The 16,399-nt window shown below is 41.9% G+C and overlaps 1 protein-coding gene across 1 annotated transcript in view; it reads left to right on the forward strand.

Moving 5' to 3' along the window:
- The window catches only part of LOC138257174 (long-chain-fatty-acid--CoA ligase ACSBG2-like), a 128,222-nt gene that overhangs the window by 78,220 nt on the left and 33,603 nt on the right, over positions 1 to 16,399 (forward strand). The window contains exons 8-9 of the mRNA XM_069205890.1: positions 1,313 to 1,531; positions 7,016 to 7,233. Of these exons, the coding sequence (XP_069061991.1) occupies positions 1,313 to 1,531; positions 7,016 to 7,233 (437 nt within the window). The remainder of the gene's footprint in view (positions 1 to 1,312; positions 1,532 to 7,015; positions 7,234 to 16,399) is intronic.

The following is a 16,399-nucleotide window of genomic DNA, read 5'->3' on the forward strand; positions in this document are numbered from 1 at the left end:
ACCCTCCGGGTGAGTAGCGCGCTATACAAATTTTTTGATTGATTGATTGAGATCATTCTCTCAATGAAAACATATCCTTAGATAATTCTCCCAAGCCAGCCATATACTCATATCACTCTCCCAAGGCATGCATTTACTTAGATCATTCTCCCAAGGTATGCATATCCTCATATCATTTTTCCAAGCCATTCTGTCAAGCCACACATATTCTTAGATCATTCGCCCAAGGCATGCATATCCTTAGGTCATTCTTTCAATGAGCGTATAACCTTAGGTCATCCTCCCAGGCAACACATATTCCTAGATCATTCTCACAAGCCACACATATCCTTAGATCATCCTCCAAAGACATGCATATCCTTGGATGATTCTCTGATGGAACACATATCCTTAGATCATTCTTCCAAGCCATGCATATACTTAGATCATTCTCCCAAGGCATACATATCCTTAGATCACTTTCCCAAGGCACGTAAATCCTTATATCCTTAGATCATTCTCTCAAGGAAAACATATCCATAGATCATTCTCCAAAGTCAGGCATCTACTTAGATCTTCTCTCAAGGGGAAACATATCCCTAGATCATTCTTCCAAGCCATGCATATACTTAGATTATTCTCCCAAGGCATGTATATCCTTAGATTAGTCTCCCAAGGTGTGTATATCCGTAGATCATTCTCCCAAACATGCATAACCTTATATCTTTCTCCAAAAGCATGCATATCCTTAGATCATTATCCCAAGGCATGCATATTCTTAGATCATTCTCCCAAGGCATGCATATCCTTAGATCATTCTCTTAAGGCATGCATATCCTTAGATCATTCTCCCAAGGCACGCATATCATTAGAGCATTATCAATAGGCATGCCTCCCCGATGCTCCTTCATTCCACTGCCCTTCCATCACAAACAGGTCTACTTGTTGGACTGTCCTGAATTCCAAATGCATATGGTGTGCATCAGCAAAGTGTGCAGATCATTAGGAGCATGGCCTCTTTCCTGTGAACATTTCTTCGAACTTTCTTCTCAGGTTGCCGCTTCAGATTTTATACCATCCGTTCTCAGCTAATCAACATACAGTAGGGACCCACGTCTTTAGTTTCTGTGCCCCATGTTCTTCTTGTAACAGGCAATCCTCCTCGATTTATTTACCTCCACCTCTTTGTCCTTCTTTTTGATGTATCATTTACTGGTCAATGATCCTTTTCTTCCTTCCTCAAAATATTTCTATCTCCCATTTGATTTCTTCTTGGACTCACCTCTTTTTTAAAAACCTCTACAGTCTCACCTGTCATGTGTTTGCTTTGCAGTCAAGACTCTGCGCCGGCTGAAAATCAGGTGCTCAAGAAAATACAAGCTGGTCTTGGCCTTGATCGATGTGTCATGTGTTCAACAGGAGCAGCTCCCATCATGAAGGAGACTCTGGACTATTTCATGGAGCTGAACCTCCCCATTATGGAGCTTTACGGCATGAGTGAGAGTTCTGGACCCCATACGTCATCTATACCAAGCAGTTTCCGCTCCACAAGGTCCTTACTAAACTTTGCCAACTTGGCTTTACTGTGTGAACCACCTTCGAGTAGTACTTTCATTGCTGCATTACTTGGAATTCTGTGCAGTATCAGTATATCATCTGAAAAGTTTGCTCCGAGTGTCTATCTTTCACTGATCTCTTTATACTCTACAGAGGTGCGGTCACTTACATTGTTGGGTAACTCACACAACCACTTGTGACTGTTGCAGTCCCAGAGTGATACCACAGTGGTAGTCCATGGGCTAGTGGTTTATGTGAACCACTCCAGTGTACTACTGTGCACATCTACAAATGACTAACGATTGGTACGTTTAGTGCTTATTCCATCAAATCGCGTTTTTAGGTCTTGCTCTTAAGTTATATGTAAAGGCCCTAATCCTTTAATTTCTTTCAAGAAATAGTAGCAAACTTGTCCAGAACTGGTCACATGCATCTGAGTAGAAACATGCTCGTGGGTGTGTGCCTGTCCTGTATTATGCAGAATGAGGAGGAATATTTTAAATAAACTAACACTTGATGTGTACAGCAGTGCCATGCAACCAAGTACATTGGCAAGAACTTCTTAATAAACACTTTAATAATAATGTTTATCCAGGACTCAGGTACACTGGTTATGTTCTACAAAACATCTCATGAACAAAGAAAAAGGCAGAAGGTGTCAAGGAGACATCTGATACAGCAGTTGTCAGCACCATCCATAAATGTTGTAGGGTCTTCACAAATTATAAGTCCCAAAGTCAGTTGCCATCTGGTGATAACGCAGATGCAGTCACTAAGCTGTCACCAGGAAACAGACAAAAGACAGAGAACATGCTTGCTTACCATCAAACAGATACCCCTTACATTACTGGACGATGCTAGACACATCGTCATTGTATACACTTCTATCTTTGTAGCTTTTACAGAGCTTTTCTTCTCTTCTGAAGCCAGGCTGAAGGTGATCAGTGCTCCACTACCTGAGATGCAACTTACAGGAGTACAGTATACGGACGTAGTTGTAGAAAAACATCTTGGTTTGTGGCCAGAACCATAGTTTGCCAGTGAGATCATGTCTTAGTTGAATCAATGCAACCACTTCACCATGTTTCCCAATTACATGAGTTCTACAACAGGCATGGTTTACCTCCCAGTGGTTCTGAATGTCATCTGATACAATACACCACTGGAGGTCTGTAGAGACACATCCCCACACTACAGGCAGAGATCTTTAGGCACAATGTGCACTTCTTACCCACCAGCAGGCATGCTACAGAGGACACATGCAGTTCCCCAACCCCCAAAAGTCTACACTGCATGTCAGCCATCTCTTCTTACCCTGGGGTTCACAGCTACCAAAGCACACAGACCTCCAAAGTAGACTTGTAAATCAGGTTTCCTTTCCATATCCTAGGAATCAGGAAAGGTTTTCAAGATCCATAGCTGCTGGAAAGCTTAGGGGGTTCCATCAAGGTACTATTTAAAAGCTAGCTGCCACTGCATTGCTGTTCTTTATGATATGGTGCCTAAACTAACCCTCACACATTTGTTGTACAGATTGGTCTCATCAAGAACTCATGAGTTTCTTCCAAGTCACCAAATTCTACACTTCTAAGGCAGAAGCTTGCTCAGCATTTGGACAAAAATCCCTTCAGTCCTTTCTCATAGTACTCAAAGACATCTCATGTGGTGAGGCAGAGCAGTGGAAGGGCCCCATGTCTGTTGTAAAGCTGCCAATAGCTGTGAGCGCCTAGAAGTTGCCTTGACCTGGGAGGCGCATTAGGATATAATGGCCTTTGTGCCATTTGGAGAAGGTTGTGGCAGAGCCAGACTATTGTTTGTACACTGGCTGAAGGGTTTGCTGGATTGCTAAATAGAAGTGTTGCAGTAAACATAGAAACTAAACTTAATAGCAAAGTAGAGGGTCAGCAGAGGGAGCACATTAGTGTAGAGCAAGGCATGTCAGAAGCTCTGTGGAACACCATAGAGAAGGACTTAGAAAGAGGAAAGAACATGAGTAAGGCATTCTATCTGAAAGAGATCCAGAAGAAAACATATCTTTCTTTCTAAGGCTGAATGCCAGATGCTCCTGGTATGCAGTCTCAACAACATGATGGAATACTAGGGCGGTCGCAGAAAACAGCCTGTGGGCATGTCACTGAGGACACCCTAACATGAAGGAGTATAACAGGGATGTCAACTTTGCCAGGTTCTGTAACACAGGATGGATGAAGGGTCCCCTGTGCAGGCTCGAAGAAGTCGGAGGTCCCCTGTAAAATGGAGCATTGAGCAATAGCCTTTCATTCCATGATTTCCCACAAGCAGGGATAAGAGGAACAGAAAGGTATATGATATCTCCTTAGAATCAAGTGATAACTCTTCATAGAGAGGCACAACAATAGGCCTTCTGAGAGCAGCCGAAACCAATACTCATCTAAATGAAAAGCAAGTGAGTTAACAAGGATGGAAACTCAGACTCTTAGTCAATAGATATCATGCATGCTCTTGTACCTGTCAGGAGCCAACTCAGTGGCACAGCTGACATCTATCTCCTGTTCACTTAAAAAGTAAGACACTGTTGTGCGAGGGCAGGCAGCCCATGTGCCCAGGTTAGGTGGCTTAATTACATTTAAATAAAATGAAGCCATTATAAAGACCCTGGTAGGCATGACATCTGTCACACCTGCCTTGTGTTGCTGATGTGATGTAAATACGAAGCAGCAGCTGGATAGGTAAACATATGCACATCAGTGTCTCAGACCTCACTCAAGTAAAAAAGGATGGTTTGCTGACAAGGCAGTTATTGTTTTCCTACTAGAATGCTAAATAACATGTTTAGGGCTACAATTGCAAAATCAATAATACTAAGTTTATAAATGCCACTATAGAAGGATTTATGCTCTTTCCTACGGTTCATGCACATCTATCCCTTGGCCGCCAAGCCGCTAGGGTGGTGGAGACCCAACCACTCTGCCAGCATGGAGGCAGTCCACTCACTAGCTGTAGGGATCCCCGCTGGGACACTGAATCATGGGAGCACAAGCAACTATTTTATTTTTTGTTTTATAGAAATCAACCCCCAAAGATTGGACTTTATTTTGTAAAATGGAAAAGCAATGTTGCTAAGTCTTCTCCAAGTGTTTGGGGCTCATTGCTTTGTGCTTGCTGATTACAACCGCCACCCTTTGCCCTTTCTGTATTGTTGCCCTGGATTCTTTTTGTTTTGCCTTTTTGCTGAATGCTATTTGTGCTAGCTAAATAACTCTGCTTACCAGTGGTAAAGTGCTTGTGCTCCTCCTTTCAACATTGTAAAATTGGTGAACTCCTGATTGGCTTATTTAACTCACCTATAAGTCCCTAGTATATGTTACAAGGTGTGCCCACAGCTTGTAAGTGAAATGTCACAAGAAGACTGCGGCACTCAATGTACCATCCACTACAGTGTCAATGTAAGCAGGACTGCAGTAGCCTGGCTGTGCCGGTTTTAACTCCAAATTCGGACTGTCACAATAACCCCTTGTGACAGGTCTAAACCTTCCTTTTAAATATTAATAGGTCATCCCTAAGTAGGCCTTATTGCCCTTAAGGCAGGGGGCAGGAAGACTGGCAAAGCAAGAGAGAAAGAGATCCCTGTATCTAGTAGAGGAGAGGGAGAAAATAAAAGGTCCCTGGGAATCCATACATTTCGGAACGAGAGCCCTCACTCACCAATTGGTGACATGCTTCATCATCGGGCTATGCTTCTTATCAGGCCGGCACTGCAATGCCTGACGGGCCCCACTAGGGGGCTCTTTGCCAGAGATCTTTTAACAGTAAATGGTTGCCGGTTGGTATATGCTATTTGAGTAGGATTGGTATGAAAAAAGAGTGCTGCTAAAAAAGACTAGAGGTAAAACATGATTTCTTTGAATATCTAGCCTCTGCCATGATTAAAAACAAGAGTAAGGGGAGAGAACAAGGTTAGGTCTAGTCTCCCCAAAAAAAGTCAAAACTACCACTGACCCTCTTAACTGGGAGTGTAGTGTATGCAAGTACAGGATCCCCTATACTGCTTCTAAATTGAGGTCAACATGTTTCTCGCTTTTTTAGTCTACAAGATCTAATACGATTCTTCAGGACCAATAAACCTACTTAAATCCTAAAACTTTGTGAAGCCTATAGTAGGAAATATCACCTTTTGCAGGAACCTAGAAAATTAAAGCAGAAAAGAGTAGAGCATATAACAACACACAAGACATTTGGTGATATGTGATGTGCGAAAGGTAGGGAGAATCAAAACACACTGGTGATATATCCCCTGCGTGATGTGCGTATCTAAAAGGTGGAGAAACGAATAAACTTGGCACACCCATGCTTACCCTCCTCGTATTAGTGGAAGCGCCCCATCGGGTTAAGCACCGAGATTACATGGTCCAATTTGGTCTAAATATATAGATATAAGTGTGAGATTGGGAAGAAACTGTTAGACAAAAGTAAAGTCTGTATATTGTATCCAGCTAAATACATAGACAAAACACGATACAAACATCTATATATACTCGTCTTATTTTGTGTCCTAAAAACCATCTATTTATGGGATAGTGAGGCCTCCGAATAGGGAGTAGTATGAAATAAGGTCATCTGTATAGAAAACTGTGTCACTTAGGTTGTATGAGTCTTAGAGACAGGGGAGTATGAACGAGTAAAGGAGAGCACAGAGTGAGAAACCGGTTCGAAGTGCGGCCGGTACGACAGTAGCCACCAGTCTACCTCGCATGTATGGTATGGTGATCCCTATAAGGTTCTGGCGGGGTCAGAGGAGGCATATGCTTTAATAACTAGGAGCCCCAAGACAACGGTTCTATGCCGCGAGAGTTGTAAAAGGTCTAAAAGGAAGGACCGAGCTGTAATCCCACCCTGCGGGGAAAAGCGCACCAGAATTAGGGTTCGGTTTTAGGCGTTGCGGCAGGAAGACTGGACCTGCTCCTCCTCTTGTACCCAGGATAAAGCTGCAGACTCCAAAGGTCATAAGACTGACCTCCTGTTCAAAATACAGGAATACAACAAGATGTTTTTTGGTGCAACTGCCCAGCTGACCAGTGGCAACTGGACCTGGAGTGGACCCTCCTGACAAGTTTTGGGATTATTACTTGAACTGGGTACTTACCCCACTCAACTAATAACCCAAATTTGTACAGCCACAACAGTGAAAAACGATAGAGAAATCAGCTCTATATAGGGTGATTCATTTGGTGGTGTTCTGCCAGCCTGCCAGTGGCAAATAGACTGTCAGGGGTTTGTGATGATGGATCTGGCTGAGGAATAGCCGTCAGAAACTCTGTGTTTGAAAAGGAGCATCTGCTGATTTATGGTGCATGTCCCTATACACCAATCTCTAAATTATCCCAGATGAGATCCAAAACCATAGATTTGTTGTTACCAAAATCTCTGTGGCCTGGTGGTTGAACTTGCAGTTACTGCTGTAGTATCCGTTCCAGAATATCTTTGTATTATTTGCCCACAGCTGCGGAAAGACGGTCCCGGGATGCAGAAGCAAGATCCATCTGCCGGACAAGGATGGTAATGGGGAGGTCTGCTTCTGGGGGAGACACGTCTTCATGGGCTACTTGAACATGGTTGAAAAAACCAGGGAGGCTTTAGATGAGGAAGGATGGCTACACTCTGGTGACATTGGCAAGTTCGACCAGGATGACTTTCTCTACCTCACTGGTAGAATCAAAGGTAAGCGACACACACTTGATTATTTGCTTTGTGGCATTGTGGAGATGTGCATAAAAGGGTTTCTTGAAAAAGATGGCAGACAACAGGCATTGAGGCAGACAGGCAGAAGCTGAAGAAGCTGAAATATAACCATATGGTGCAAAGATTTCAGGACTGGATAGACACAATTTGACAATGCCTTGCTTTTCTTTACTTAAAGATGTCAAATATGCTAGGAGGTACAAAAGAGTGTTGGAAGGTAATCTACAAAAATAGATGCACATGACCTAGATTCCAGAACTAAGGAGTTGGTCATCCTTGACTAAAGAGCTCTGGCAACTCCTGTGCTGACTCTTATGTATGGTTGCTTCTGTATATCCATTTTACGTGGAAGTGATGAGAATGCTCCATTTTCTCTAAATATTGAGGTAGCTCCATTATTTGGGTCCACTGGACCAGTGACATTTTATATGATCTATAATTGCAAAAAAGGGCTGCACTTTCAGAGTGGTGAACCACACAGATTTATATGTTTAAACATTATTGAACAAAATGGCCCAAAAGAAAGGAAGCATTGGCAAAGCCAATATGTCTAGCCTTTGCTCTACAGCTCTGCTGTAGCCCCTTTGTCTATTGTGATTACTATTATTGTAAAAATTACAGTTTTTGCATCATTACAAATGGCTAGTATCTGTTGCGGTGGCAGGAGATGGGTTGAGTGCAGATAACCATACTTCAAAAAAGACATGTGGAGCACATGAGCACAATGCTGGTACACTATTCTGAAAGGCACTGTAAGGAACATCTTGCTAAATGCATTAGCCTCAAGTAGAACATACATATCAGTAATTCACTGGATTTTAGACTGACAGGGCAGTATCTTTATTCCAATGCTGGCTATATTATACTCCAGGGTTACATGGTGTGGCCTGAAGGTCACACTCATTAATACATGTGGTCCGAGTGTTGAGCCCCCGGCCTTCTCTCATCAGATATTAGATCTGTGCCGCAGGGCTGAGGCTCATGTCATTGTAAGGAGAAGAGATATGAATGCCACCCTGGAGCCTCTATTAGAAATATCTAGACCTACATGGAGAAGCCAAACCCACGCTCAACAAACACCAACAATTATGCTTGGTGTGTTGCGACCCCAGTGACATGTGAAGAGTTAGAAAAGGAGATGCGAGGGTTTACTCTTAGTATTTGGCTGTTCAAGACATAACACTTTCGGATATCTCCATGGTTCTTTTGGCCCTGGCTGTGCCTACACATTAGCTTTGTTACATTAACTGGCGATTCCAAGCAGAAGCCATCCTAGATGCTAAATTTAGAAGTGAAATTGCTGAATTTTTACAGCTTAATAATAGTAGAGTTGATGTCTATTCTATATTATGGGAATCCTTTAAGGTCTATATTAGGGGCATTATGCAGCCAAAGCAATTTGATATCCTTAGACATACATGGACAGCTGGGTGTCTGGAGCTTGATCTAAAAGACCTGGAGATTTGAGACCAAAATGCTAATTATAATACATTACTCACTGAAACACATTCAAAACTTAAAGACTTTAGAAATTCTGGTGACACTGAAGTGCAGTGTTTAGGAACTGTGTCCTTGTGAGAATATACGGTGAGAGGGAGCAGCCCGGGAGGCCCCTCAATTAGCAGATGAGTAAAGATAAGCCAATGCACATAATCCTACAAGTCACGAGCAGTGAACGTGGTAATGAGGTAGCCACTTCAAGTCTTGAGAAACTAACATAATGACTAAGGATATGTGTGGCTTGGGAGAATTATCTCAGTATATGGCTGCCTTGGGAGAATGAAGAAAGAATCAGGATTTCGTTAAAGACAACTACAAAGTAGGAATTGCTACCCCAATCCCAATGCCATTTGTGACAATCGCCCGCTATTGCATTTCCCAAATAACAATTTCCTATTAGTAAATTGCAGTTTGGGAAATGCAAAACCAAGGATGCCTATGGGCAAAAGGCCCCCTGAAATGCACCCACAAATAGTGGTGTACATGTAGAGCACACATATGCCCATGGCATGTCTGCTCTATTGCACTTTAAAAAAACATTTCCGGGTGTTTTTTTAAAAATTGCACATGCTTACCACAGACTTAAAGTCAATGGTAATTGCATTTGTACATCTGAACAGGAATCGCAAATAGGTAATCCCTAGTTGCGATTTCTCATTCAATGGATCTCGAATTGCGATTTCTGCTGGGTAGGAATCGCAATCTGCGATTCCCTAAAGGGCTTTGTACATCTGAAAAGCCCATTTTGCATTTCTTATTGGCCTGAAATAGCGAACGGGACCATTAAGAAATGCCAAATGTGCTTTGTACATCTGGCCCATGTAGGCTAGCATTATGCATTAACTTCTTGTAATGCAACTCCTGCAGCACTCCTGGTGTCTCTTTGGTGGGGGTGGGGGTGTTCCAAGGGCTTGGGGCTTGGGGCGGGGGCCTGTGGGCCCATTCCATGGCATTTAGCCATGGAAATGGGTCCAGAGGTCCCCTAATGCCTGGTCTGACCCAGGCATTAAATAATGGTGCAAAGCAAGCTTTGCACCATTATTTAGCCCCTCCTTCCACCCGTACGTTATTTTAGCACAGGGGATAAATACGGGGCTATGTGGATAGCACCATTTTTTAAATGGGAACGCCTACCTTGCATCTCATTGACGCAAGGTAGGTTCACACATCCAAAAAATTATGCAAACTCCAATATTTTGACGCTGGATGTGAACTAGAAGTTTGCTGCAAATTTGCGTAAAAGAAATGAAACAATTTCAGCACAAACAGAGTGTAAATCTGCCCCTAAGTCTGTAGGGTAAACCTTTGATGAGCAATAATTATAAGGGGATTCCCTGAATTTAATAAGCGTAGCTCAAACAGGGAAATAACCAATGTAGAAAAAAAACTACTAAGAAAGCTACTAGGATAGCCATGAAGATACCATCATCTTCACGTACCAATACTATGGTCTGAAATGATACTAACTATATATAACTGACCAGTTATATGTTTATGATATCAGGCTACTACATTTAGGTACTCAGTTGCAAATAAAGTGATCCTATTGCATAATTAATACAAACTTATTTTACAAATATAAATGTTTTTTTATTCAATAATAATACAATCATAAAAAATATGTACATTAAATCAGAAAAATAAGAAAAATAAGAAAAACATACATACAAAGCACCTAAATCAAATATACCACATATACACTGAATTATACAAATAAGAAAACGTGTCTTATTTACAAGTGAAACACCACATCAAGAAACTAATCCAAATGATAAGATTAGGACAATTTAGAATGATAAGAATATACAGATATAGATTATTCTAGTATATTAGTAATCTAATACACAGCCAAGGAAACAATATAAACATGGTTCTATCCAAGTGGTACCGTAGGGACCGAAGGCCTACGCGCGTTTCGGTGTTATAGGGTATAGTGAACAACCTTCCTCAGGGCCGTTCCCAGTGGTACTAGAGTATAATACTCTAATCTTGGCAGCCAAATTTTCTGGTCAGATTGATTATAGGTTTGTAGTGTTCTTTTTGATGATGTAGTCAAGAAATTTGAAGAGTCTTGTCTAACGTTTTTATAGGATATTAATTCTTCTGGCCATGGCTGCTTCACTGCAGGGCATGATGCTACCTAAGTATTGGCTGATGTCTGTTGCTGAATTAAGGTCCAGATGAGCCCCTGTATGTATATATGGGTCCTCAGAATCTTGCCGATACACCAAATAAATTCGGAAAGTGGGAGCCTGGATGCAATAATTTAAATCGAATAAAGCAATACCGGTCTCGGCGTTCGCTCTTCCCACGTCTGCTGACAAAGTCTTAGGTAGCATCATGCCCTGCAGTACAAACCTATAATCAATCTGACCAGAAGATTTGGCTGCCAAGATTAGAGTATTATACCTAGTACCACTGGGAACGGCCCTGAGGAAGGTTGTTCACTATACCCTATAACACCGAAACGCGCGTAGGCGTTCGGTCCCTACGGTACCACTTGGATAGAACCATGTTTATATTGTTTCCTTGGCTGTGTATTAGATTACTAATACTAATATACTAGAATAATCTATATCTGTATATTCTTATCATTCTAAATTGTCCTAATCTTATCATTTGGATTAGTTTCTTGATGTGGTGTTTCACTTGTAAATAAGACACGTTTTCTTATTTGTATAATTCAGTGTATATGTGGTATGTTTAATTTAGGTGCTTTGTGTGTATGTTTTTCTTATTTTTCTGATTTAATGTACATATTTTTTATGATTGTATTATTATTGAATAAAAAAACATTTATATTTGTAAAATAAGTTTGTATTAATTATGCAATAGGATCACTTTATTTGCAACTGAGTACCTAAATGTAGTAGCCTGATATCATAAACATATAACTGGTCAGTTATATATAGTTAGTATCATTTCAGACCATAGTATTGGTACGTGAAGATGATGGTATCTTCATGGCTATCCTAGTAGCTTTCTTAGTAGTTTTTTTTCTAAACCTTTGATGAGGCCTTCCACTCAGTGTATCCGAGATGGACTCCATCACCCTCAGCCTCAAACTTTGAGTTGGTCCCGATCAGGCGTGACCAGATGTACCTGGTTGGTGGTATTGGCTTTTAAGCACTAGAAAGCAAATTTTTTGATTTAGTCTTTAAAAAAATCATATCTCCAGTTCCCTACACTGGATATTTGTCCTTTTGGTGTCATTTTACTCATAGAAATATGTTTATAAATCCATGTTGGATTTTGTTTGAGTGTTGTGTCATAGTTATTTAATGTATTGGTGTTTTTAAATGGTGTAGTCACCTGTCTCCTAAGTTGAGCCTGCCTGCTCAATGCCAGCTACCAAGGGTTGAGCAAAGGATTCATTTATTTAGACTATGACTGGACCTTCTATTGTGATCGTTGAACTATTACTAATGGTGGGTACCTCCCAACCCCTATTAATAAACCACCTTCCAACACCAACTTTATTGAAAGTCTTTTCAAATCCAAATATTTATTGTTAGGCCAGGATTTCAATAAGGTCAGTACCAAGTTCACATCCCACAGAACATTATACTGAGCCCTTGATGTCTTCGTTACCTAACACTCTGCATTATCCTGCATATAAAAAAGAAAAACTGTTTTCCCACAAACATGCCATCAACCTGGCCAGGACCTGCCAAAATTAATAATTCGTAGTCCTGTAACTAAGTCCTCTTTCGAACTGTTTCACCCAAAACATCACTGCCTGCTCTATAGGAGCCTCTACAGCAGTGGTTCCCAACCTGTGGTCCGGGGACCCCTGGGGGTCCGCAAAGCCTTATCAGGGGGTCCGCGAGAGCCTAGAAAATTCAAAAATATTAGCAAATATTGACAAATTAGGTCCACAGCTTCCAGTAATGACTCAGGCGGGGGTCCCCAGATTCCCATGATGATTCAGTGGGGGTCCCTGGGTTCCATTAATGTTAAAGTGGGGGTCCACCGAAAGCAAAAGGTTGGGAACCACTGCTCTACAGGATCCAGACTCCTTTCCATGCAACAACAAACCCAAATTTCCGCATATCTTCACCTTGCACCTTGTGCCCATCTACTCCTCAAGTAACACAGCAGCCTGTCCAAAAGTCCTTTGGAACATAAAGATCTCCTGACAGTCTCCAAGCAAGAAGGTATAGCACCTTCCATATTATCGAAAGATTCTCTTCTCCAGACCTGTTGCTTAATGTACCTTTCCTCAATGGGATTAAGAAAGGTATTTTGCAGGCCAATTTCATGACCATTGGAAACCATGCGTGTGATACCCAAAAAAGGTCAGCAAACAAACACAAATGATGGACGGAATGCGGAACCAATCAAACATTCCCCCAGTCACATATCTGGGTTTAATCCATCAACTCTTTTGCTCACCATGCCACCCAAGTTTGGAACCAACCATATGCAAATCAGTCTTGACCCTGTCCCCCATGGAAACAGTCCAGCTCGAACTGCCAGGCCATTTTCCCTGGACCGGAAAGAAGCAGCCTCTGACGGGTCTCAGCATATCACCCTTCATCAGCTAGGCTAGCTTGAATCCAGTGGCACAGTGAGCCTGTGACCCACGTCTGGACCAGAAACAAGCATCCTGGGACGGGTCTCAGGGTATCACCCTTCATCAGCCAGGCTAGTTTGAATCCAGTGGTCCAGTGAGCCCGGGACCCACATCTGGGCATACCTGGTGCACTTATGGTAACAAAAGCAAACAAACACAAATGACGGACAGAATGCAGAACCAATCAAACATTCACCTCCAGTCACAGATCTGGGTTTAATCCATCAATTCTTTTGCTCACCATGCCACCCCAGTTTGGACCCAGCCACATGCAAATCAGTCTTGACCCTGTTCCCCATGGGAACAGTCCAGCCCGAACTGCCAGGCCAGGTCCTCCCTGGACCGGAAACAAGCATCCTGGGACCGGTTTCAGGGTATCACCCTTCATCATCCAGGCTAGCTTGAATCCAGTGGCACAGTGAGCACGGGACCCATGTCTGGGCATACCCAGCGCACTTATGGCATCAAAAGCCCCCCAGTTCTGGCACACCATTGTAATATTTCTTTATTTGAAATGTCAATCTGCTTGCAAAAATATCCACTTCCAAAAAACCCCATTCCCAAACTATTCTCTTGAAACAATCCTGATAGAACTTCCAGTCGCTGAAATATCTCAAGTATCTCTCACTCCAGTCTGCAACACAATTCTCTTGGTCCAGGAACTACTCCGTTCTCAGACTTCTCTTGTGCTTCAAACAAAAAACTCAAAGCACCTTTGCCAGATCTGATAAACAGAGGGACCTGCTGTCCTCTAAGTGAATTTTATCTGCCAGTGAAGATACATTGTACATTCTCAACAATACTGCACTTTTAATATACTCTTGAAACTCGTTAACGCTTACAATCCTGCTGTCAGTTCCAAACAGATTATGTGCTGCTTCCTCTCCATACTTGTCCATAGTCCATCAGTCTCAGACGTAGGCCCATATTTATACTTTTTTTGCGCCGCATTTGTGTCATTTTTTTTAATGCAAATGCAGCACAAACTTAACTCCATATTTATATTTTTCTCTCTCTTGGCCAAAGCAAGCATGGTAAAAAGTCACACCACTGGGTATATTTACAAACTACTTGCTACGACACACAATGCAATCTGCAATTACTACCTTTCCAGCTGAATTCCCAGAATTTACACATCACTTCAATTATGATGGCTCTTCAGACTATGATATGATGAGAAGAGGGAGAAAGAGACCAGTAGTGAACAGCTGGAGTGAATGGTAACACCATTAAAATGCTGAGTTTGATACAAACTCTTGGCAGTACTGTTGTGGACAAGTTTCTGGGATTTCCATGAATCACACCCATAGGCTCATCCATCTTAACTACATAGATTGTGCTTTTACACATCTGAAAAGCTACACAGACTATCACTGGAAACTAGTCTGTATGTTGGAGATGAAGGATGCCTCATGCTGACTTTTCGCGCTTAGCGAGGAGTTGGTCGCAGATATACGTCTTCTATATGACTGTGTCTGACACAATGGGGAAAATGGTAGACATCCCACTCGAGAGATTGTCAGTGTTTCCTTTGCTTGGTTATGTAGGCATGGTTCTGACATCTAGTAAATTGCCGGTGATGATAGCCATGTTCTAAAAAGTTCCAGTGGCATAGATAAAAGGCTCTTGTGTGCTGGTTGGCTTGAAGATATGTCACAATGCAGTGATTGTTCTGAAACATAACCTCCTCGAGCCGGATCAGTCTAAGCCTAAAGGCACTAGCGCCACTGAGGACATATTTGCTATCTTAACAGTCCAGCTCTGACCCAGGAGCCCAAGAGTAACAGACAAGAGCTTCAGCCTTGGTGTTATCCGACCAGATGGTCTTGATATTAGAAATGTCTATACTAAGCACAATGCCATCTCTGTGTTGAGGACAGCGGTCAGGTGTCCTCCACCGGACTGATGTCCTTGTGGACAGCGTGTGGTTTGAAATTTGCAATGCTCATTATGGGATCTGTGCCTGTTTTTTTCTTCTTATGTGTTCTCTTTCTTATTTGGCTATTGTACTGTGATGTTTCTTTAAATTAAAATAAAATAAACAAAAAAAGTTCAATTAGGGCAGTAAAGGTGTTGAAAGCGGGCGTGCTTATGGTCCAATGAAAGGAAGGTTTAGTTAAACTAAGACCCTTCAGAATTCTTAATGATGTCCCCACTTGTGTAAAAAGAAAATCACTAGGCACCCCCAGAATGAGAAACATTCTCTCACAATTGTTTTAGAAAATGTGTACCTTTTGGACATTGCAATTACAATTCATTATTCCTACCAAGAATGCAATCACGTAAATGATAAACTCTCCCTAAAACTGTAAAAGTGTCCACAGTGTGACCCTCTATAAAAAATAGGGGGGGACTTTTAGGGTTATTTGGATCCCTCCTCCCTAATTTTACCCCTACTCCCAGCCAGGACATGAGTGACAAAGAAGTTACTGATGGCCTGTTGAGGAATGGCTTACTGTTTCTCTTCTTTCCCTAAGAACACAGCAATGTTTTAAACACAGTGTTTATCTCTGTCCCCCAGGGCTTTAATAAATTGGCTGAGCCTGGTGCCCTCAGAGATCAATTATGGTCCCCCAGAGAGGGAAGCCCACAGTTTTAAGACCTCTGAATAAAGTGTCAAAACTTCTATAAAAAGCATAACCTAGACAACGATAGAAACAGTCCACCTGGCTGGCCTGAAAATGAGAAGTCTTATAATAATGGCCTCAAAGACACAGAGCTCAATTGATAGCGTTGTGTAACTATGAGATATTCAGTCCTAAGTAGTGAGTGGCAATGTTCCAACTCTGTGCCAATAGACTATGGATCACCATCAGGTCATCATCAGGAAGGAGGAAATGAAATCTCCAAACCTCTTCTCATGGATATAATGAAGGCAGGTGAGGCTGTCAGTTAACAATGCACCAGATCCCGGTGATAGTAATGGGCTCCTAAATGCTTGAACTTGTCAGATTTCATGAACCATGTTGGTCATCTATAAAGAAAAATATTAGAAATATTATGTTGTTGTCTATTACAGTGGAGCCTGGCTCTGTGATCTTGTAGACATATTTTATAAGGGGAAATAAT

The sequence above is a fragment of the Pleurodeles waltl genome, chromosome 1_2 (assembly GCF_031143425.1).
Source record: "Pleurodeles waltl isolate 20211129_DDA chromosome 1_2, aPleWal1.hap1.20221129, whole genome shotgun sequence".
Lineage (NCBI taxonomy): Eukaryota > Metazoa > Chordata > Amphibia > Caudata > Salamandridae > Pleurodeles > Pleurodeles waltl.